This window comes from Loxodonta africana, chromosome 8 (assembly GCF_030014295.1).
Source record: "Loxodonta africana isolate mLoxAfr1 chromosome 8, mLoxAfr1.hap2, whole genome shotgun sequence".
In the NCBI taxonomy this organism is placed as follows: Eukaryota; Metazoa; Chordata; class Mammalia; order Proboscidea; family Elephantidae; genus Loxodonta; species Loxodonta africana.
In genome coordinates, this window is record NC_087349.1 from 27,006,062 (window position 1) to 27,031,671 (window position 25,610).

Genomic DNA, 25,610 nt, shown 5'->3' on the forward strand with positions numbered 1-25,610 from the left:
GCTTTTTCTTCTCTTCTTCAGTTTCTTATTCATTTATGTATACATATAACAGACATCTTCAATAACGTAGTCATTGTGTTCTTAGTTTGCCGGTAAAACTATGTAAAGGAAACAGCCAGTGAGGGTGGATGTAGAGAGAGGCAGAGGGGGCAAGAGAGAAGCAGGTGTGAGTCCTAGGAGAAAGACAGAGAACTCTTACCTCCATTGTTCTTCCCCAATAGAATTTTATCTTCATAAATAATTGTTACCCTTCCGAGTCATCTTGATCACTGTATTATTCTTATCTGGAATTTTTTTAAATCTACAAAATTGAAATTGAATAAAAAATAATTCCCTATAACCAAAAGACTTGCAGTGTTAAAACAAATTTTTAATACTGAAGTATAGCTGCAATTATCAGTAGCAAGCAACTGATAAATGCATAAATATATGACATATATTGATGAATACTTATTAAACATAAAAAAGTTAAATTTTATGAGACATACCTTTATTAATGAGTTATATAGGGCTTCTCCCAATTTATCTGTGAACCAATATTATTTATTCAAAAATTATAAAGAGTTCCATATTCATTCTTTTTTGTTTGTGCCATTTGTAGAGACACAAGCATGGAGAAACCTGGTTCACATAAATATGAATACGAAAGCTGAAGTTTTGCCACAGTAGTCACTCAGTTTCTCCAGCTGTTTTTTTAAGGCCCGAGTTAGATGCCTCAAACACACAGAAACCTATTATAAAAGCTGTTTTTAATATTCTTTCAGTTTGCAGCTAAATTAGCTTCTTCTACAATTTTGCTGAAAGCAAAAAACATGAAAATCGTTTCAAAATAATTTGGTTTGCCCCCGAGTCTAGAGAACCATCTCAGCCCATTTCGATCTCAGTCCATCTAAACCACACTGCATATAAATGCCTGTGAGAAAATGAAAATTGGATTTGCGATTGTTCATTTCTGTCTGCACCCTAGCTAGAGAGTAGAGGGGTGGGTGGATTCTGATAGCGCACTAGTGGAAGAGTAGCGGTAGTCCAAGGGAATTTCCTGTCATTTGACAAATATCAGACCACAAAGGATCATTGTTTATTCAAGGAAAAGAGAAAAGGACAAAAAACTAGTATGGAGACCTAAAAGAGATTCTATAACATTAAAATCAAATACATTGGCTTTATGTTTTTAATGATTTATAAGAAAACACAGACTTTGTTGAACAGTTTGGGAAAATGAGATAAGAGAATTGGCCATGATTAAAAGAAATAAGAGGAGTGAAACTTAAAAAAATTGTTCTCCACTTTCTAGACAGTAATGTACAGAATTAACACTGCATAAAGCAAAATCAGTACTGTAGAAGACAGGATAGACAAGCTCTAGAAATCTAAAATAAAAAAACACAAGTCACAATGGCAGATATTAAGGAAAAAAACCAAAGATGCAATATATGAAAAACCCGTGTTTCCAAGTGGGAAGAGAAGAGGAGAACACAGATAAACAGAGCAGAGTAACAGCAGACAATGTAAGAAGCATTTGCTGATATTAAAAAGAAGCTAGTCTGCAGATAAATAGACTTCCCACATTTCAGGAAAATTTAGTAAAAAGAGATTCATATCCAAATATTTCTTCCTAAATAATTTCTCTTTACCAAAATGTATCAGACATCTCCTTAGCTCTTAATTACAGAAGTCAACAGAGTTATATCTACAGCGAATTGATGGAAAATTATGTGACTAAGGAATTTATTGGACCGGGCAGTGTTTCCTTCTGTTGTGTGTAGGGTCGCTATTAGTTGGAACTGACTCAATGGCATCTAACAACAACGAGGAATTTATTGCTCATCCAAGAAATTCCTCATGAATATAAACATTGTAAAGATATTCTCATAGGGGTCAAGATTCAGAAAAATATAATTCACCCCCTTGAAAATATTTAAAGATGAACTCCCAATATTTGAGGGATGAGTGAGTAGTATCTGAGAAATGTGAAACAATATAAAAGAATTAAAGAGAACGATGATAAAAGATTAACATAGAAAGCTAAATCTAAATCACCGTGTTGTGCGTATCCTGATTCAAATGTAATCATGAAAAAGGATTCTTAAGATGGATTACATACCATGTAAAGAAAAAAAAATTTTTTTTTCATGTGGAATACATAAATTAGGTCATTTTGACAAGAAATTTCTTTTTAATGCAAATAATCACTTCCTGATTAGTTATTTCCCAAGTTGTTTTGGGTGTGTTGTTTCATTTTGTTTTTCCAGAATTTTCATTTTGATGACTTTTCTTATGACTGTGATCCCTCATAGATATGTGTGTCTCCTGACATGGTAAGACCTGATTCCCCCACGGCTGTGATGATTGGGCCTATAACATAGGTGGTGCTAGAATGTGCTAGTTGGATGAAGGGATGAATTTGACCTCATATTTATTGTTTCCTAAACATTTTAAGTGAGTATGTGAGAATAGAAAAAGCAAATATTGCTTGTTATGGCAAGTGGGGAAGGATTGATTTAAGAACACAAGTTGGGTTACTTTTACAGCTAAACTGTTAGAGTTATTTTTTTAACAAGATAAATACATGCTTTGTACTTTCAAAAGTAACACATTTTAAAGTATAGCATCATAGTGAATTTGTTAAATTGAAATAAATTGCATTTCACAGAGAAGAGGCAGGGGGACAGTGTGCCAGACATCAGTTTAACATGTTTAATATGGAGAAACTGAGTCAAAAACAAAGAAACAAGAAGGAAGGAAATGTAGTTGGAAGGAGACAGGGACAAATTTGTATGGGTCTTGGAAGAAGGGGTGGGTTTTACTAGATTGAGAAATAGATAGAAAATGGAATTTTAAAGATGAAGGTGATGTTTTACTGCTTGGTAGTCAGGTGAAGAAAGAAATAAAAGTGGGAGTCTTGCTGGATAGTCTGTCTAGAGTACCTAACACAGTGGTAGCTATATATTCCAACTAATAATTGCTGGGGATCTTTGGAAGCTGCCCAGGGAAGGCAGACCTTCCTGTGTTCTTCATCTTTCTCCCAGCGGATTCCACATTGTTCGTGTGGTGGTGTGTCAGGAGACATTCGTTTAGCCAGGTTTTTAAGACTCTTCCAAATGAAAGGAGGAGATGTGAAACTTTTGAATTATTTGCTGTACATATTTTCTATTTTATTAATAATTGATCACAAAAGCCTTCCTTTGTAATAGTCCCCTTTGTAATAGTCCCCTGATGTCTAATAATTATAACTTAATTATTCATAAGATAAATTTGGCATGTGCATTTGATGTTATATACTAACCCCGTCGATCATGAAATTTTTTTCTGGAATGTAATGAAAGGAGCATGCATAGAGTCATACATACAAAAGTTAGATTTGTTATTAAGAAACCCCATAAAACAAAATTAAAATGGAAGGATTGACCAAGGGATTTAAATTGGTAGTCTCAGCTAGTCCTAAGAATTCTTTTTTAGAGAAACACCTAGAAATGCTGGATAAAATATAATATGTAACCTTTTAAATGCATAGCTCAAACTGCAAAAAGAAGGAAAAACCTCAGGGACCAAAACCAACCAGATGGTTAAGCTTGTGAGTTGTCATTGTAGTGCTCTGGTGCCGGAATATGGAGACGGGGGGGTGCTGACATTGATATTTAGGGACTTGGAATTTAGAGATTGGGATTGTTGATTTAGAGAAAGAAAACACGCCCATGGCCATTCTCAGAGTGGGAATTTGTAGAAGGGATCTTCTCGTATAGTATTTCAAATTTGTATCTCCGTATGATGGTGAACTAGAAAAAGATCTGCCCTTAAATTAGCGAGCCTTGTTTGGCCTGAAGCTCTGAATGTAGAGAAAAAAAGCAAGCCCTGGAAATTTTTAATTATTAATCCATACTTTTTTTTTTTTTTTACTGATAGAATGTTGAATTCTAATTCATTTTATCCAAATGTAAGGGAAACACCCAATTTAAGAAATGACCATAAAAATTTCTCCTATATTGATGATATCTCCGGGGCATCTGGCATTAAAAAAAATAATAATAAAGGAGAATTGAACCCTTAAGTTTTATAGGATCTCCACAGATAAAACTATGCTAAAATGAGGTTGCAATCTAATTACGAAATGATAAACTGATTTATTGACACCCCCAAGAATTTCAGTAATAGAACTATCATGTAATATATAGTTGTATTTAAGGAAATGAAGTATGAAGCAGGTTCAAAAATATAAGACAGGAACAGACACTCTGAAAAATGGATAATCAGTTTTGAAGAGGGACAAAAAGAACTACTAGAAATAAAAACAGTCATTGAGATTAGAACCTTCATGGATAGGTTATACAGTAGGTTAAACATATCTGAAGAGAAAATTAGTGATACAATTGATGATAGAAAATGAGTTATGATCTGAAGAAATTACTCAGAATTCAGCATGGAGAGATGAAGAAATATAAAATGTAAAAGAGTGTCATGGATTGAATTGTGTCCCCTAGAAACATGTGTTATAAATCCTAACCCCTATATCTGCGGTAATAATATAATTTGGGAATGGGTTTTCTTTGTTAAGAGGCCATATCAGCATAGGGTGTGTTTTAAACCAATCACCCTTGAGCTATACAAATAGCAGATTAGGCATAGAGAAGTAAACAGAGATGGGGGAAGAGAGATGTTGTACCACATGAAGGTCAGCAAGGAACCAAGGAAAAAAAGCTCAAAAAACACAGGGACATTCCCCCAGAGCAGAGAGAGTGCCTTCCCCTAGAGCCAGTGCCCTGAATTTAGACTTCTAGCCTCCTAAACTCTGAGAAAATAAATTTGTTTGTTAAGACCACCACTTGTGGGATTTCTGTTAATAGCAGCACTAGATAACTAAGAGAGATTAGAAGATACAGTAAAAAGTAATTTGTGTTCTTGAAAAATTTTCAAAGAACACAAGATAAATAACCTATAATCACACCAGTCAGTAGTAATCACTGTAAATATTTCAGTATGTGTCCTTTTCTTCATATATATGTATACATATATAATGTTTACCAAAAAAAAAGCACACTCTACATTTCTGTTATTAACCTGCTTTTTTATGTCATATCTTATAACTACTTTTGTGTCAGGAAAAAAATCAGTCACATTTCTTTTAATGGCACATAGCATTATACTGTGTGGTTATGCCATAATATATTTAATCAAACCACTTTTTGGTTTTTCCTGTTTATTTTCTTACTTTATGCAACACTGCAGTGAGCATATTGCACATACATCTTTGAGTATTTGTTCATTTGTTTCCTTGAGAAAAATTCTAGATGGGTCTTTGCTGGATCAAAGGGAATGTACAATAGTAGTAAGGCTTTTGGTACCTGTTGCAAAATGGCCTTTCAGAAAGTCTGTGCTTGTTTCCATTCCCACCAAAAATCTACAAGAAAATGCATTTCTACACAACTTCCCTGAGTATTAACAATTGTTTTTTTTATTTTTACCAATCTAATAGTAAAGATTGTGTCATAATCTTGTTAAGTTAAATTTTTAACTTACTAATGAGGTTTTCATTTATTGGCTATCTGTGAATTGAGTAGGTTTATTTGTAAAGGAAGTCCCTGGGTAGCACAAACAGTTTGCACTTGGCTGCTAACTGAAATGTTGGTGATGGGGGGGTGGGGCCAAGATGGCAGAATAGACAGACACTTCCAGTGAGCCCTCTTACAACAAAGACCAAAAAAAAAACAAGTGAAAAGAGTATATTTATGACAAGCTAGGAGCCCTGAACATCAAAGACAAGGTTAGAAAATGAACTGAGGGCAGGGGAAGGAAAAGACAGTTCAGAAGTGGAGAGGAGTTACCGGACCTGAATCGCCGGGAGCCCTCAGGCACCATTCCCTGGAGTGGCTGCGGTGGGCTGATACTAGCATTTGGTGGCGGTTTCCTCAGGAGGAAGCAGCCAGCCACACAGCCTACTCACACCTCCGGAACGGCGCTCGCTCTCGGCAAAAGCTAAATACTTGCATATATTTTACCATGCCCCTCCCACCACTCTGGCTTCAGCAGCTATTGATTTCCCTGGGCCTGAGATAGGCCCTGTTGAGTGCCTTTAGCCATCCTCCCAGCCTTGGAGAAGGAATAAATTTGCAGTTGGGGGAAAAGATAATTTGCCATTTCCACTAACCGGGGAGCTCAGGACAGAAGCAGCTCCTGGCCAGGCATAAACAGTCCTTGGACTTTGAGTACCTTTCCCCTCTGCATGGACCTGTGTGGGTCTGTTTCAGGAGAATAGGCCCTTGTTGGCAGACTATAACTATTTCAGCTGTGCAGTGGGGAGGTGGCTGTTTGATGTTTGACATTGCTTTGCCTATTAAACAGAGCCCTCACCTACCCACATCAGGGGCCTAAGGACTGGTGGCTCCACTCAGGTCACCCAGCCACCCACGACAGGGGTCCAAGGATAACTGGTACCTCCCAGTCCTTACAACCGAAAACACTGGGTGCCCATAGTCCGTCTGCAGAACCCACCCACCTGTACGCTCTAGGGAAGAGGGACACACTTTCCTCAGAGACATTTGGGGGACGATTCTCAGCCCCCTGCCTTGTTCAGAGCGTGACACCCTGCTGCAACCAGATACCGGTACCTACACCAATCACCAATCACCCCCTGCCCCTCTAAAACCGCAGGACAGAGCCTGTACCACACACTTGATGATCAGCTACTGGACACCTCACCTGAATTCATATAAGAAAAGTGAATGGACTCCTAGGCTGATATACCTGATAATAGCTCTAGTCATCTGGGGGCAGGACTTCAGAGCTCCAAAGGTGAAAATAATCAAGTTAGCTCACTCAAGCAACCCATTTGGGCACATCAAAACAAAACAAAGCAAGAAGCTACGACACAGAAAGCAAACATAAAATAAGCTAATACAATAACTTATAGATGGCTTGGAGACAACAGTCAGTATCAAATCACATAAAGAAACAGACTATGATTGCCTCAACAAGCTCTCAAAACAAAGAACCCAGGGATCTTCTAGATAAAAGTGACTTCCTGGGACTACCAGAGGCAGAATACAAAAGATTAATATACGGAACCCTTCAAGACATCAAGAAGGATATCAGGCAATACTCAGAACAAGCCAAGGAACACACAGATAAAGCAGTTGAAGAAATTAAAAAGATTATTCATGAACATAATGAAAAATTTAATAAGCTGGAAAAATCCATAGACAGCAATCAGAAATTCAGAAGATTAACAATAAAATTACAGAAGTAGACAACTCAGTAGAAAGTCAGAGGAGCAGAACTGAGCAAGTGGAAGGCAGAATTTCAGAGCTTGAAATGTTGGTGATTAAAATCTACCAAGGAGTACTGCAGAAGAAAGGCCTGGCAATCTACTTTTCTAAGATTGTTGTTAGGTGGCATCACGTCGATTTCAACTCATAGCAACCCCATGTGACAGAGTAGAACTGCCCCAAGGGTTTTCTAGGCTGCAGTCTAAATGGAAGCAGATCGCCAAATCTCTCTTCCTTGGAGGAGCTAGGTGAGTTCTAACTACCAGCCTCTCAGTTCGTAGCCAAGTGCTCAACCATTGCGCCACCAGGGCTCCTTCTATAAGGTTAAACCAAAATCAAACCCATTGCTGTCAAGTGGATTCCAACTCATAGCGACCTTATAGAACAGAGTAGAACTGCCCCATAGGGTTTCCAAGGCTGTCATGTTTCCATATTTGTGCCCATTCCAAAGAAAGCTGATCGAACAGAATGAGGAACTTATCAAAGAATATCAAGATCACATGCCAGTAAAATTTTGCTGAAGATAGTTCAAAAATGATTGCAGCAGTACTTCAACAGGGAATTATCAGAAATTCAGGCTGGATTCAGAAGAGGACTTGGAAGAAGGGATATCATTGCTGATGTCAGATAGTTCTTGGCTGAAAGCAAAGGATACCCGAAAGGTGTTTACCTGTGTTTTATTGACTATGCAAAGGTATTCGACTATGTGGATCATAACAAATTATGGATAACATTGCAAAGAATGAGAATTCCAGAACACTTAATTGTGCTCAGGTGGAACCTGTACAGAGATGAAGAGGTAATCATTTGTGGTTTAAAGTCAAGAAAGGTGTGTGTCAGGGTTGTATCCTTTCAATGTACTTATTCAGCCTGTGTGCTGAGCAAATCTGAGAAGCCAAACTACATGAAGAAGAACAGGGTATCAGGATTGGAGGAAGACTCATTGACAATGTGCAATAAGCAGCTGAAACTACTTGCTGAAAGCAAAGAGAACTTGAAGCACTTTTTGATGAAGATCAAAGACCACAGCCTTTGGTATGGATTACACCTCAACATAAAGAAAACAAAATCCTCACAACTGTACCAGTAAGCAACATCATGATAAACAGAGAAAATGTTGAAGTTGTCAAGGATTTCATTTTACTTGGTTCCACAATCAATGTCCATGGAAGCAGCAGTTGAGAAATCAAACAATATATTACACTGGGAAAATCTGCTTTAAAAGACCTCTTTCAAGTGTTAAAAAGCAAAGATGTCACGTTGAGGACTAAAGTGCACCAGACCCAAGCCATGATATTTTCAATTGCCTCATATTCATGGGAAAGCTGGACAATTAATAAGGAAGGCTGAAGAAGAACTGATACCTTTGAATTACGGTGTTGGAAAAGAATATTGAGTATACCATGGACTGCCAGAAAAACAAACCTGTCTCCAAGAAGGTACAGCCAGAATGCTCTTTAGAAGCAAGGATGGTGAGACTTCATCTCACGTACTTGGTCATGTTACCAGGAGGGGCTAGTCGCTGTAGAAGGACATCATGCTTGGTAAAGTAGAGGGCCACCAAAAAAAAGAAGACGACTCTCAACCAAATGGATTGACACAGTGGCTGCAATAGTGGGCTTGAACATAGCAACAATTGTGAGGATAGCGCAGGACTGGCAGTGTTTTGTTCTGTTGTAAATAGAGTCACTATGAGTCAGAACTACTTGAGGGCACCTAACAACAAGCTTTTCTGAATCATACTGCCGCATCTTTCTTCCACAGGACAGCTGGTGGATTGAACCTCTGAGCTTTTGGCTAGCAGCTGAGGGCTTTAACCACTGCACCAGCAGGGCTCTTTCTGTAAGATTACAGTCACTGAAAGCCCTACAGAGTGCAGTTCTACTCTGAAACTCTTGGGGTCACCATAAGTTCAAATGAACTCAACAGCAACAAATTTGTTTTTTGTTTTGTTTGAAAAGCAGATTTTGAATAGGGTCATGCCTCAGACTTACGGAATTTTTTTCTCAGTGGGTTATTCTGCTTGATTGTATATGGAATCACCTAAGCTCTTTTCTTAAAGATAATCAAGTTTGTGTTTTTTAGGATTGCCAAAGATTAGGAATTGCCAAAACAAAAACAGTTTAGAGATGTAATCTATACCCCAGTGTCATAGGAATTCATTTTTGTTCATTTGTTTGTTTTTAACTTAGTTCCCTAAGTGAGAGGAAACTACAAGAGGGGAGTGGTCAAGTGACAAAGTGTGTAAATTGAGGCACTCTCTATGGACCCATCCATACCTAGCTGTGGTAGACTGACTGGAAGAATCGCTTTCTTTCCTTCCAGGCTACTGTTTGAGTAGTTGCTAGGTCATTCCTGAAAGACGTCGGAGCCCAAGAATCAGGAGGTCATCAAAGATGACTGGATGCGTTGAACCTATAGAATCTAGAAGTTGCAATAGGATCTAAAAGTTGGTGTGCAGTTCAGTAGACTCCAATGTAGTGATCAACACAAACATCTGTGCATTTTACTTTGCAGAAGAGCAGAGCCAGCTCCTCCCTTCTCAGGAGCAGATCACATGTTTTTTTTTTCATTTTTAATGTAACAATGGCTATCTCCACACTTACACACACCATTACCCCCAACCTCTCTTTCTCACCTGGAGTACAGACTTCCGGTGAAAATAGATGCTAAAATAAAAGATAGATAAGGCCATTTTATGCCCGTTTTTCTATTGTGTTTTCTGTGTCTCCCTGATTGATATATATTTTTGACATATTCTGGATATGAGTCTTTTGTTGAATATACCAAAAACCAGTTGCCATTGGGTCAATTCCAACTCATAAAGATTCTATAGGACAGAATAGAACTGCTCCATAGGGTTTCCAAGGAGTGGCTGATGGATTCAAACTGCCAACCTTTTGGTTAGCAGTCAAGTTCTTAACCATTGCACCACCAGGGCCCCTTGTTGAATATATGTATTGCAAATAGCTTCTCTCAATCTGTGGTTTGCCATTTTTGCTTTCTTTGTGGTGTCCTTTAATGAAAGCAAATTCTTCATAATATAATCCATCTTATAATTTTTTTTCTTCTGTAATTAGCTGTTTGTGTCTTCTGTAAGTAATCTTTGTTTATTAAAAGGTATGCATATGTTTCCTTAGTTCCATCTAATTTTTAAGAAAGCAAAAGGGAAGTAATTCACATTAACTAAACTGTTTTCCATGCAACCCTGTGTTCTAGGATATTTTGTAATTTATGTATTTATTAGTCCACCAAACATTCTTTTCTCCTGCTGGAAACAGCTTCTCCCTTTTTCTGTTTTGGGGGAAATTCTGAGGGGCTGCTTGTCATAGCATTCAATGTTCTTTGCCACTGTTGTGAGCACTTGACCCAAATTGGGGCTCATAATGATAGTCTCACCCGTTGGCCACACCGATTCGTCCAAATATGGCCTTATGACCCAAGCTGGGACAACCAGGGAGGCGACTGCAGAGCTGTTGGAAGCTATGGTTCCAGCCCAGAGAAAATCAACAGAAGAAAGTGAAGCCAATTCCAAAAGAGAAGCAGAATTGAGAGATGGAGCAGATCTTGGCCATATTAAATCATTGGTTGCCTAAAGCATACTCTTCCCTGGCACTTCCTGTGGGTTTTGTTGTGTGGGCCAATAAATTTCCAACTTTTATTGAGTTTTTTTCACATGGGGCAGTTCTACTCTGTCCTATAGGGTCACTATGAGTCGGAATCGACTCGACGGCACTGGGTTTTTTTAAAGTCTTAAAATAAGTATGCTTTAAAGTAAGATACCATATATTAGTGTATTGAAAGTCGCAAGCAACCCAGCAATAAAAGAAGCCTGTATATCTTTCTTTAACCTAATGATCCCCAAACTTACTTTTAACGTGAATACTTTTCATGACACTTCTATTAATATCTCATGGAATCCTGGCCAGTAGATCATTGATTTGGGAAATGCTCAGCAATGACCTAACTACCAGCTGACAAATGAAAGATGATTTAATTTCTGAGCAAGATTTTGAAAATGCTAAGTTTAACAATGATTTATATGCAAATTATGTTTTTCTTTTTATATTTGGTAAAATAGCCTTCTGATAAAGAAAAAGCTAAATTTTATGAAGTTCATGTCGCCAACTACAAATTCTTTTTTTTCTCCTGAGCAGGTTAGCCAGTACACGTTTGCTATGTGCAGTTATAGAGAAAAAAAGTCCGAACCACAGGAATTGATGCAGCTTGAAGGATACACTGTGGATTATACAGATCCCCACCCAGGTAATTCTGAGTTGAAGCACTTTCCCCACCCTGCACGTATGTCGTTCTTACCAACATCCTTCCCCTGGTCTACATTTCAGACTCGACTCGAAGATCAGGTACTTATTTCACTTATATACCAGACAAGACTTTATGAGATTCAAATTATGTCTTTTTGTGGGCTGTTTAATTTTAGCCATAACTCATCATTTCAGTTATCTTAATATAAGGACGCAATAAATAAGAGTTACTATAATAGAAAACTTACACAAGAAATATCAGCAGTACTTACAGACACTTCTTCACTGGGAAGCAGAAAGGTACAACAGATAGAAACAGGGAGAGAAATGCCAAGTGAATCATTATATATTATATTACACTAAGGAGCCCTGGTGACACGACAGTTTTAAGTGCTTGGCTGCTAACTGAAAGGTTGGTGGTTCAAACCCGCCCAGCGGTTCCACAGAAGAAAGACCTGGTGATTTTCTCCCATAAAGACTGCTGCATCCTAGAAAACCCTGTGGGGCAGATCTGTCACATGGGGCCACTGTGAGTTGGAATTGACTCAAAAGCATTCAACAACAACAATTTTATTTCCCAATAGCATATTCTTGACTTCTCTCCTTTCCTCCATGTTAATACTTGACATTGTACTAGACACCTGGTATCCAAAAATAGTAAGTAAATGAATGAATCAATAAATACACAGAGATTAATGAAATTAATATGGAGAGACAGAGGCAACTCAGGAGAAAAACTTGGCAATTTACTTCCAAAAATTCAGCCATCGAAAACCCTCTGCTGCACAGTTCTGCTCTGACACACATGGAGCGGCCATGAGTTGGAGATGAATCAACTGCAGCTAGTTTCACACGCCCACCTGAACTGCTAAACTTAAGAAGTCCAGAAATATTAACTGCTGGAAAGATGAACTTTGGGAACTCTCATGCGCTGTGGGTGGGAGTATTAATTGGTACAACTGCTTTGGAAGACAGTCCAGTATTATCTCCTGAAGTCTACATGCTTTTGTAATTGGTATGTTCTTTAAATTTCCTATTCTGTTTGTTTTGATACATAGAAATTAAGACTTGATTTTTGTATTTGACCTTGTATCCAACAACCTTGCCAAATTCAGTTATTAAAATCTGCTAATTTGTCTGAGAAAGAAAAAAATAGAAAGATTAACAAATAGAAATCTGTGACCACACTTGCTAACTGGTCACTTCAAATGCAAAATTTTATCTTCTCTGTGAAAAAATTTTGCAAATGATACAACATCCATATGTACTATACAATGAAAAGGTACCATTTTTAAAGCCTTACGTATTATTTTGGCTGCTAATCTCAATCATACGTTTCTTCTGCACGTAGGAAGAGAGATGTGTCAACAGATTAGACTTCCTTCTGTGGCAGATAGGTGTGTGTGTGGGGCATGTTTGTAAATGTTTGTAAAATGGTACTGTGTAATGGACTGTTTGTTTCCCTGAGTTATCTTAATTTCCAAAGTGATGGGGAAGCTTAAACCTTTTTGTTACTGTTTCCCTTCCAATCTTGAGTTGTGGATTTGGTCCTCAACTAAAAATTTTTTAAAGCATTAAGCTGCTGATGTCAAATCCATTCTTACCCCATGAGGCCAGTTAGTTAATAAGATTGAAGTCTGCCAGTAAGTTTGGAATGATGTCTTTCTTCCTCCACAGGCCTTCAGGGCGGTCAGATGTTCTTTAATGCTGTGAAAGAAGGAGACGCTGTACTATTTGCAAGTGATGACGAACAGGATAGAATATTATGGGTTCAAGCCATGTATAGGGCCACAGGTCAATCATACAAACCCATTCCTGCAATTCAGACCCAGAAGCTGAATCCCAAAGGAGGAACTATCCATTCTGATGCTCAGCTTTGTAAGTTTTGTTAAAAAAATAATTTGAGTATCAATTAATAAACCTTAATAAGATATAAAATTATCTGAGGCAAATTTGTTCAGTGTTATAGTTTACATCATTAATATAAGTTATGCTAATGTAAGTTATTAAGAATAATATTTTTCATTTTATTTTATTAGCGAATAAGAAAATTATGAAATAATCATGGAAACATTTTCAAATATAGCTTTAATAATTATTAAATCAAATATTTTAACATGTTATACTCTTTGCAAAACTTTTCGGATTTCTCCTAGGATAAATTAATTTGTCCTTAACTTTAAGCTCAAATTGCAGCTTTTCGTTCAACACCCTTTAATCTCAAGATTCTTCTCCAGGGGAGTGACCTCTTGCCACGCGTTATTTTCTTCTACTTTCACGCATCCAATAGCTTCTCTTTTTTCTTTTTGACACCTTTCAGTATCATATCTGGGCATCTTAAACAAGGCCACATTAGGGCAAAGAATTAAAGATGGAATACGAGCTCATCTTTTTTTCTATTTTCTTTAAGAAATCACAGGTCACGTTCATAGGTTATCTTAGTTTTAGACACATTTTTTTTAATTGTAGTGAAAACTGTTGAGGAAACCTGTATATTCAAATTAAAAAAATTGGTTTAAGCTTCTCTTATTCTTTTAAATTAGTAGCATTATGATTTTCAAAAGTAAAAGTAAAAAGAAAAAAACACATTATGGTTCATATTTTCACCTTAAAATTTTTACTCTGCCTATCTGTCCCCCCACTCCCCACACATACGTGTAGAGTATGATATAGCAGATATGCATTTTTCCTCAGAACTCTGGTGTGCATAAATATAATTTTATTTCTCTATACCTGAGCAAAGGGAGCCCTGGTGGCCCAGAGGCTAAGCATTCAACCACTAAACAAAAGGTCAGTGGTTCGAGCCCACCAGTCGCTCCATGGGAGAAAGACGTGATAGTCAGCTTCCATAAAGACTACAGCCTTGGAAACCCTATGGGGCAGTTCTACCCTCTCCTGTAGGATCCCTGTGAGTCAGAATTGACTCCACAGCAATGGTTCTGATCTGGTTTTTATACCTGAATGTATCTTGAATTCCCATTCCTCATGTTGCCAAAAACAATTCAGGTTAACACAGTTACTCTCAGATTTAAATTCAGTCAGTGCAAAACTCTTCTTCTTCCTCTTCTCATTCCCTTTCATCCAGGGTAAATTAAGTCAGAGGAACTGCATATAACTATGACGTCATTTTATGCGACATCTGGTTCAAGACTATTCTCTGTCCATAATGGCCTAGGGTATAACATGGCTTAGTGGCCCATTCATTGTGTGCCAGTATGTTTTTCTCAAGGAGCCCTGGTGGTGCAATGGTTAAGCTCTTGGGTGTTAACCAAAATGTTGTTGGTTTGAAACTCACCCAGAGGCTCCACAAGAGAAAAGACCTGGCAATCTGCTCTCATGAAGATTTCAGCTTAGGAAATGCTACAGGGCAGTTCTACTTTATCCTGTAGTGTCGCTAGGAGTTGGAATCAACTCAGTAGCACACAACAACATTGTTTATAACCATGGACCTGCCATGACAACTGGTATTGAGGTCTGCCTGCTCTATGTCCTCCTTGCCTCAACTCCAGATACCTTTGAGTCCTTTACCTCATGGTTGCTTAGTTCTTGCCATAGTGGTGCCATAGTAACTTGTTAGGTATTCTCCTACGGGCCACTGGAGTGCAAAGTACACTGGAAGGCTCACTTGGGACATTTCTGTCTTACCACAGCCCTTATCCATTGCTTCTTTACTACGTAAGGATCTTGTTGGTTGTATCTCTGATCTTCCAGACGCAAGCCCCCTTCAGCACTGTGCAGGAGCGTTCTTATTGCCCAGCTCTGCTGCAGCGTAAACTCTGGACAGATCTCTTCCCAGTCCCCTTGCCTGACCTATACTTTTTGGCTTCTGGTTTTGGCTTTTGCCAGGTGAAACCAGTGTTTTAGAACTTGACTTTTCTTCCATCTCCATAGGCCAGTCCTTGCCCCTTCCTTCCTCCATCCGCCCACAAGAAGCCATTCCACAGCATTCAATGTGAATCTCCTTTGTTTGTCTTTTTGCAAAATTGCATTTTTTGTGCATGCGTTTGGCGTCAATCTACTTAAATGGTATCGTTATTTATCTTACTCTGTTTCACTTTTTTCACTCAGCTCCATGTTTTTAAAACCCACCCGTTTCTATGTGTTCGTCTAATCTTATTCTTCTGATTGCTTCCCGCTGTATCGTGGTGTGTATTTGCCTCATTTTACCTCGTCACTGTGTCTTTTTGACTATTCACTCTCCCAGTGATGGAAACCTAGAATGTCTCCAGCTCCCTGCCAACATAATGTTTGGTTATTCCAACTATGGTTAGGAAATGTCTCTACATTTGTTCAAATCTTCTAAGTCATTTACATTTTAATCTTTTCTCCAGAGAGCTCATTTATATTCTTGGTTAAACTAATTTCCAAACAGTGCATAGTTCTGTTGTTGTTGCACCTTATTCCTTATTATATTTCCTAGTTGGCTATTACTCTTACAGGGAAGTGCTGTTTTCAGGTGCTTATTAGTTAGTTTTAAGAACTTATGACCTCATGGTTATCATCGGCCTTGTGTGTGGTGGCTAGGAAAAGTGTCTGAGAACCACCGGCCCAGAACATTAAGACCAGTGCTAGACAATATGGAATTAAAAAATGATCTAAATAAGCAATTGCTGCAGATAGCTATGTAATCTATTTCTATTAAAATTTTTCTACTGTTAGTATCAATTTATTGTCAAGGCAGTGCTGATCAGCTAAATGGAACTGAATTTTCTAGTCCAGCTGATTAACTTGTCTAGCTAAAATCTAAACTTTCAGTTGTGTTAACAATTTGCGTGTTTTTCAATCTGTTAGTAATTTCCAATCAGAGCAGACTCCTGGTGTTTTATCTCTCTTATAAAATGAAAGAAGGAAGGGAGGGAGGAAGGGAAAATAAAAGAAAGAGAGAAAGAAAGGCAGGAAGATAGAAAAACTTGTTTCTATCTCATCAGACCGAGAATACTAACCCTGCCATTGAGTCGCTGCAGAGAGTAGTTTTACACTCAGTATCTTCCTTCCTTCCTTGTCTTATGCCTTATTGTTTTTTCTTCTTTCCTGGTTATCTTTTGGAAGTATAACTTTTAGAGTCAGTAGTAGAAACTGAGAAAATAAAATAAAATTAATGTGACTTGTTATATAAATAACTGTTCCTCACCCATTGAAATGTGCCTTACTTCTCATTTCTTTGCTGACCTGTAGCTGGTAAAGGTAAGTTTTCTCTTTTTCTTTTTTGGCTTAAATTTATTAGCATTTTTGTAATGATATGATCTTTGAAGAAATATCATGATGCTGTTTACAGTGCCAGTCATCTACTTTCTAGCCAAACTCTCCTACTTTTTAGCCAAACCCAGAATATTTAGGTTAGCTTAGCTTTACTATTTAGGAAACAAAGATGTCTGTTTATAACAACAGAGAAGTAGAAACAACCTAAATATTTACTATTTATGGAGAATTAGAAGTAAAGACTATGACCGACCATGTTACAATAGCATGCAAAAAATTATATGTTAACTGAAAAAAAATTAAATTATATATATGACATTATTTTCACAGTGTAAGAAAAAAACAGTTAAAAAAGAAAGTGTAGGTAGAATTATACCTAAAATATTCAGAGAATAGGTTTAATTGGAAGGACTAATTGCTATTTTATTTCTTCCATTTCCCAAATTTTCTTTTAAGTATTTATTTTATAACTGGAAAAAAAAAGTTTGCTTTTAAAACTAGGCATTTTGAATATTTAGGGGTAGTCAGAACAACATAATAATTTTGCAGAAGAATATCTAAATTTTCTTTTTTAGGCTCTAAATAATCGGTTGCCATCGAGCCAACACCGACGCGTGGCGACCCCGTCCGTGTCAGAGCAGAACTGTGCGCCACGGGGTTTTCACTGGCTGGTTTTCCCGACACAGGCTTCCAGGCTTTTCTTCTGGGGCACCTCTGGGTGGACTTGAACCTCTAATCTTTTGGTTAGAAGTCAAGCATGTCAACCGTTTGCACTGCCCAGTGGTACAAATAATAGTATTTATTTATAGATTTCTCTCATGGATGAATATATTCTGTTTCCTTTTTCTCTGACACTCAGAACATCTAAACAAAGGAAACAGAGAGAACTAAAGGAGAGTGGGTTGTGCTGCCGTCTGGTTTTTCTGCTTTGAACACCGTTCACTGTCTTTTGCCTGACCTGCACATTCTTTGGTTGAACCATCTTTGCTGTCTCCAACCAAACCTTTGTGCAAGCACCCTGTTGTTCTCTCACTTATGTATGTAACAGAATACAATATGATGTTACATAATACGGTATAACACCGTAGTAACTGACTTCCGATAATAATGCCAAAAGTGAACCAACAAAGTTATCTCTTATTTGATTTTAAGCCAAATTTTTTTTAAAACCTTAAGTTGGGATATTCACTTAAATTTGATTCTGCAAGTTTCTTTTCCTAATCAATCTAATAAATTAAAATTTTCATACTTCATAGGGGACGTATTAGTCTTACTTTACATTGAAAACATTTCAGATTAATGTTGAATATTGGTGTACTTTGGTTATCTGTGGATCTAGATGTCCGTGTTGATTAAAATTATCACACGAAAACGTTATTTACATGTTGTTTGCTGCAAAAAGCAAGATGCATAAATCTATACATCAGTTTTTAATCAATTTAACAAAAGCAAGCTAAGAAATTACTTGGGTCAGCAATAGAGGTGTGAACAAACCCTTCGTTAATGTATCTCTCAACCGTTACTCGTTTGTCTTCAGCATAAAACTTGAGTGCGTGGAACAGGAACATAGCAACCAGACAGATCTACGTGAAATGTTAAAACATTAAGTCTTCCTATTAGAGACTACACGTGTGGTATAAAAAGAAAGATGGTGTGTACTTCTCTGTGCCACTTTTAACTTTCTATAAATTTTCAAGTTCAAAGACAGCTTGAGCTAAAATAAAGTCTAATGAGGTATAGGTAGCAGTAAATGTAGCTACAGGCAAACTCTTAAACATAAAAACTCTTAAACATAAGACAGTTTAAACACAAGTTATTATCTTTCAAATATGGTTTAAGCCAAATTTGTTAAACCAAGTTATTGTGCTTCAAAAGAGTCCCTGGGCAGCACAAACTGGGGGTTAAGCATGGTTAAGAGGTGGGCATCTAACCAAAAGGTCAGCAGTTCATATCCATCAGCCACTCTTGGAAACCCTCTGGGCAGTTCTACTCTTGTCCTTTAGGGTTGCTATGAGTCAGACCTGACTCGATGGGACCTAACAGCAACTAATCTAAAGGTTGAAATTTCAAACCCACCCAGAGGAGCTTTGAAAGAAGTGCCTGGCAATACTCTTCTGAAAGGTCACGGCTGTGAAAATCCTATAGTCCAGTTCTACTGTGATATATATGCGGTCACCATGAGTTGAAACTGACTCAACAGCAACTGTTTATTATTATTATTATTCATGTGTTTCTAAAGGGTCATTTGCTGCTTAGGTCAGCTCAGAGTTTTTCAGAGGATGAGACCAGCACTTAGATCGCAGCGCCCTCTTCTGAGTCCTTCTGATCCCAGGTCTGGGCACTGAGTGGTCTCAGAGTACTCATGAATGGTCTTCTCCTCTCCCCCAGAGTCCCTCTTGCCCCGTTTTTTCTTCTCTTTTTCTTTTATATCCTAAATCTCTCGTAACAATAGCAAAAAGGCAAAATCATTAGAATTAGTTGCAAAGGAAGAAGAAACTTTGCAGCTAAGTTTTTTCTCATCTCGTATTCTGAACTCTGATTTAGACACTTTTACTGGAACCTGGATTCTTGAGCACATCGGGCTGGCTGTGGGCAATGCCCACTAAATAGGCCCCCTCCACAGTGGAGCCTGCCAGCTTGCTAATAGTCCTCACATTGCCTTTTATGTTAGCGACTTTCTAGTCAGTGTTAACTGTTTAAATAGATACTGGCAATCTACTTATTCCTCCCTCTTGTCTTCCAGTGCCTACTACTGTAATGAAAATTTTTAATTTTCAGGTTCCATTTGAATAAAACCTCTATAACTTCTTAAGCCTATAGGCACAATAGTAATCTTTCTCAGTTAGGTTTAATTCCATCCACTGTTACCACACCTGGTGACAGTACCTCCTAAGACACTGGAGCATATATCCAACTGTTACCATAGAAACTCTACCACTATGCTCAATTACCGTTTCCCACATCTGTAGTTAGTCCATAGGTTAATCATCACAATTTCTGACAGTTCTGCAGCACATTGTTTAAGCACATATCTTGTTGCTTTGTTTTGATAATTTCCTTAGATCATTTCGGAAGACAAGCAGAGCTCAAATGTGCCAGTATCAGTGAGCATTTGAATAGTGCCATGAATAATTTTCCACTTAAAACTAGTCACCATAATTTTATGTTACAGTAAGCATTAATCGAAAGTAGCTCAATAGAACCCAATTTTAAAGCAATTCTCCAAGCCTTGGATTCAGTTATGTTTATTGATTGAAGGCATGTTTTCCATTTGATTCAGATGATGTCTCTGCGACACCTAAGAATTAAAAGTAGATATGTTATGCCAAAAGGAAGCTATGTGAATATGCTTTTATGAAAATAGGAAGCTAGACAATGATACATCCATGATAGCTGATTTCCTATTTTATTTTAGTTCATGAGAGAATTTTAAAATCAATGATTTCTCAGACAGGGATATCAAAACTGTTGGTTTTTTGGTTTATTTTTATTTCTTCGTCAATAACATATTGACACGTGATGAAGTAGTTTTGCATAAATTTTTTTGAATTGTGCTTATCTGACCTAGAAGGGGAGACCTAGAGATGCCTGGCCCTTACAAACTCTATTGTAAACATGGAATAATCCATCACTAAGAGTATATTTTCCTTTGATAGGATTAGAGCCCCAGAGAGATTACAGGGATTTTTAATAAAACTTTTTAGTGGGTTGTTTGTTCTTTTCATTGTTAGTATAGTTCTACATTTTATTATTTAAATTGATATCATGGCTATTTTTGATCACTAACAGTAATTGTTGGACTAGTGTTTTTCCACTCATGTGTCTGATTTGGCAAGGCTTGCCACAATAGTAAATACAGTGGTTTGGAGCTACATTTCATGAAGGAAATACTTCATAAATTCTTTTTTTTAACTATGATTTAATTATAGGGATAGACTGTAGACTCATGTATTTACTCATGTATTTTATTTAAAAAAAAAAAAACCTAAGTATGTTATTTTAAAAGAAAATTTCACTTCTACAAACCTTTACGGTAAAAGGAGAATTACGGATTTTTTTCTCTATGATTTATTATATATGCTGTTCCCAACAGATAAACCATTAACAGGCGTTATTTTTAACTTCTTCTTCTGACCTTTTCTGGTGAGAGAAGTAATGAATAAAACTCAGCAGATGTTTTATAAAAGTAGTAATTTAATTTCATACAGGTTGTACTAAAAGGATTTTTTTTTACCCAGAAAAGTGGAGAAATGAAGATTCTCAGATAAATTCTTTAAAATGTAAAATAATATCCAGATTTTATAATACACGTGCCTTGTATTTTTCACTACTCTTCTGCCTACTCATTTGAGATTATTTCACATTATCATTTATTTCACATTAAAAGACTGTCAGACAAAAGAATATAAGAGACATCCAATCATCTTAATTTCTCAGCTCAGGAAAAGCAGTTTAGTTTTGTGTTCATCCAATTACAGTAATATTAATTTACCACATACAATGTATTTAATCATTCAAGTAAGTGATTATGAAATGTAAAGGAATACATAGGCTGCTTTTTCCATGGACCATAATCTCATACCTTATCTCATCAATGAACCGACATTTATGCGTACTTGCTACATTCACCTTTTGGTATCTGTCATTGATGGGATAGAAATTAGTTTGTTTATCCTTTTTTTTTTAAAAAAAAATGTGATTCTGAGGACCCTTCAGCTTCAATTATATAGTTCTTCCATCCACAAATATGGCTGAAAGTTGAACTTGACATGGATCAATATGATCTGGGGCTAAATACCTAAATGTGACTGATTATGTTAGCATCATGTCCACAGATCAATATTGAGTTTTATTATGAGCCTGATTCTATAATTGGGTTTAATCAATAAACTTGTCTCTTTCCTTTGCAATTTTAGATTTTAAAAACTACATTTAGCTCACATTTAGAACTCTGCTTTTCTTGTAATGACTAGAGAGAGATCTATCTATGAATTTTAAGCAACAATGGAGACTCAGCTCCCTTGTGAAGAATCCACTTTTATCTTGATAACTGATTGCTCGCCTTAATGTGTGTACATTTCTAACAGAGCTCATGTTGTAACACCCCAGCACTCCTTTTGGGTAGTGTGTGGCTTTTTGTATCTCTACCTAGTAAATAACTTACATTGAAGACTTTGACAAAACATACCATTAATGAAAGCAATCATAAAAGCTTGCCTTTTGATAAACCCGCAGGGTCCACAGGCGTTGAAAGATCCAATCTGTAAAGAACAATAAATTTGGGCCTTTGATTGAAGTGCCATTTGGGACGTTACGCTTTGTCTGGATATTTGCACAAACATGATGCTTCCTTTTTCATGTCTCTTAAACTTGAAGCTTGAGAGCGTTCATTGTCATTTCTACATTAAGGTTGGTCCCATTAAAAGCTCCATACAAAAAGAAGACTGGAAATGATCCAGCTGAATCTTGTGTGTTCATTTCTGCCCTAGTTTGCCATTTGGAAAGCAGGCTTCTGGCCATCGTTGCTATTTTTTTATGAATAGATCTGAGTCCTTTTCCAGTCAGTCCCCTCAGTAAATATATACTTAAAATGCACCAACTTTCCATAAGATTGCAAAATAAGAGTATTCCTGTGATGCACATTAGAACTAGCTTTGAATGAAAATAGAATTTCTTTATTCCAAATGATTTGTCAATTTTTCCCTGTCATTTTTTCAGTCTAGGCTACAAAACTTCGCAACTTATATTAATATGCTGAATTCTTGGCATCATATTCTACATAATACAAGGTCGTCTTCTGTTATCATGAGATACGAATTTCGTATTCCTCAAAAACTGCACTTGTTCATTACTAAGCCAGAAAAATTAATACACACATCCTTCTCTGATTTTACAGATGCAGACCGTTTTCAAAAACATGGCATGGATGAGTTTATTTCTGCTGATCCTTGCAAGCTGGACCACGCCTTCCTTTTTAGATTACTCCAGAGACAGACTTTGGATCACAGGCTGAATGATTCCTATTCTTGCTTGGTGAGTACAGTCTATCTAGTCCCCTATAGGTTAGGATAAAAGATTTTAAAAAGTGAGAAATACCTGTTATGAAGTGGCACTTTATTCCTGATTCATTTAATGACTGTAGTTGGAGTTAGGGATAAAGGATTTCAATCAGTGGTTTCCAAATTTGAAAATTATACGCTTGAAGACCACTGCTATGCCACTCAATAGACGGGAGCATAGATGCCAAGAGACAGTGAGCTGTGGTTTATCAGTCCCTCTAGAGTAGGCTGAATGAAAACAGAAGGCTTTAATGAAGATTAAAAAAAAAAAAAAAAGCCTCCATGAAACCCTGGTGGCATAGTGGTTAAGTGCTACGGCTGCTAACCAAAAGGTTGGCAGTTCGAATCCACCAGGCACTCCTTGGAAACTCTAGGGGGCAGTTCTACTCTGTCCTGTATAGCACATGACCAAGAGTCAGAATTGACTTGATGGCAATGGGTTTGGTGGATTTTTTTTTTTTTTTTATACAGACATTTTAAGTTTCACGTTCTGCTCACTGGTTGTTGATATCTTGTGCTTCTCTCTTTTGTTCCTAGAAGGGCAACCTAAATGATGGGAGAAAGGAACAGTGAGGTAGACAATATGGCTGTAGTAAAAAAGTCCCTGCGTGGTCAAATTGTTAATGTACTCAGCTGCCAACCGAAACGCTGGCAGTCTGCGTCTACCCAGAGGTACCTTGGAAGAAAGACCTGGAAATCTACTTCCAAAAAACCAGCCGTTGAAAAACTTATGGAGCACAGTTCTGCTCTGACACATATGGGGTCCCCATGGGTTAGGAGTCTCGTGATGGCAGTGAGTTCTATAGCAGAGGCAAGCTTTAGTTTCATGTAGCCCTCAGAAGATAATTTAAATTCCTAAAAAAAAAAAGAGGAATTAGGTAATGTAGCTAAACTGCTACCTGTTATGGTTTGAAACTTGGGATAAAAATGTAATTTATATGTAGAAGGAAAGCTTGCTGCCTCAGAATATGGGGATTAAACTTTATAATCAGTGAATCATATATGTCTTTCCAAGCACTTGCTTGTATTGTCAGAGGCCATTCCTCTGAGATTGTTCTGACCAGCATGTGCCTGCTTCTATCACAGCTTTAGTCTCTTGGCCACCAAACATAGTAGCTCCAGGCAACAAAGTTACATTTTCTTTACAATGTGATTTTGGACAGAATGTGCTCCCCACTTGTCAGAGATATTTCAATGAAAAAAATAGACAGGAAGAAATGAAACAACTTAAACTGCCATGATCACACTGACGATTCCTTTGTAAACCATTTACTAAGTACCTATTATTCTACATGTAATTGTATAGTCTGAGCCTGATCCAGCTCAAACTTTACGTCACAAAGCCCTGTGACATGTGTCCATGGATAGCATACCTAGAGTGAACATCAATAAGGGACAGTTTCCTCCTGGCTTCCTCTCAGTGGGGTTAGTACTGAATTATCGAAAGGAGTTGTTTGGACTTTGCAGTCGTCCTCATGTGTGATATAGAGTCTGAGAAGACCACCACAATGCATACAAGAGGGAAGCAAGCATGGAGTGATTAGAAAGAGTGTTGGAGGCAGGATGACCCTGGATGTCCTCTTGCATGATTACGCTGCCCCCTTTTATGATTCTCCATTCTCCTTTCTTTATTATCTTAAATTAATCCATATAATGCGTGGAAACATTTTCTAGCCCAGCTCTACCTAAGGCTGTCCTCCAGTGTTCATCCAACCAGGTTGCCCCCGATTCATGCATGTACCCACGTGTACACCTGAACATCTCTCTTCAGGAAGCCAGGTGCTACTACTGTAAAGCATGAACTCTGTTATACTGGCCACAGAAAGACGAACAGAATGAGAAAAATACCCCAGAGATTTAAGGGCCCGAATTATCCATGTATACAACTGCTAGACTTACGGAATTTTTCTCTTTATTTTGTAAAATGCTTTCGGTTAGGAGGCAACTGCAGTTATAGTGTCTGCTCTACCGTTCTCTTTTTAATTGATTCATAAAGAGAATGAAATGTTTTTGGAATGTCACCTTTTATAACTGACAATTTAGACACAGTGACTAAGTTTGAAGGGCAGCTGAGAAGAACAATTTCCCCTGACTTGCTGTGGCAATACGGCAAGACTAGTATTAGGTTGCCAGTGTCCCAAACAGTTCCAAAGTTGATATTAGCTCTTCTGAAAATGACGTGATATACCAGCGTCCAAAGACTGTTTCATGGAGCTGCTGCTCATGATGCCTGCAGGTGTCTACAAAAAGAAAATCTTAGTACAGAAAGAAAAAATTATTACTATTTTTCTTTTGCAGGGTTGGTTTAGCCCTGGCCAAGTCTTTGTGTTGGATGAGTACTGTGCCCGTTACGGTGTGAGAGGCTGTCACAGACATCTCTGCTACCTTACAGAACTGATGGAACATTCAGAAAACGGTGCTGTCATTGACCCAACCCTGCTCCATTACAGCTTTGCATTCTGCGCCTCTCACGTGCACGGCAACAGGTATTTTTACTTGCAAACGCACAGTGAAATTTGTAGGGTTGACTTGGGAAGAAAGAGAAAAAAAAATGTGCTTAGCCATTGTCACCTAGTAACAGATTTTAAACAGCAAACACTTCTTGCAAAAGGGAAAAAAAAAAAAAAAAACCCACGAAGGAAAAATGTACATCAATGTGCTGTTGATTTAGGTGGGCTGCACAAAAGGTTCTCTTTTATGTTAAAGCCACTTGAAAGACGGAGAGAGAGACAATATCTATGAGATTAGAAACTGCCTTTTGGTTTTTATGTGTCACCCACTACTCGGGTCTGCACAGCTTAAGTATCAATATGTATTTATATTGTGAT

General features: G+C 37.5%; 1 protein-coding gene across 14 annotated transcripts in view; it reads left to right on the forward strand.

The window, feature by feature from the left end:
* CADPS2 (calcium dependent secretion activator 2) overlaps positions 1-25,610 on the forward strand; it is a 614,350-nt gene that overhangs the window by 420,159 nt on the left and 168,581 nt on the right. For 9 of the 14 annotated variants that reach the window (XM_064289767.1, XM_064289765.1, XM_064289774.1 and 6 more), the window contains exons 10-14: positions 11,417-11,525; positions 13,202-13,402; positions 16,700-16,708; positions 22,620-22,756; positions 25,081-25,268. In XM_064289767.1, coding sequence (XP_064145837.1) covers positions 11,417-11,525; positions 13,202-13,402; positions 16,700-16,708; positions 22,620-22,756; positions 25,081-25,268 — 644 coding nt within the window. Of the gene's footprint in view, positions 1-11,416; positions 11,526-13,201; positions 13,412-16,699; positions 16,709-22,619; positions 22,757-25,079; positions 25,269-25,610 lie in introns of all 14 variants that reach the window. The other 5 variants (XM_064289763.1, XM_064289768.1, XM_010587388.3 and 2 more) reach the window with 2 other exon arrangements.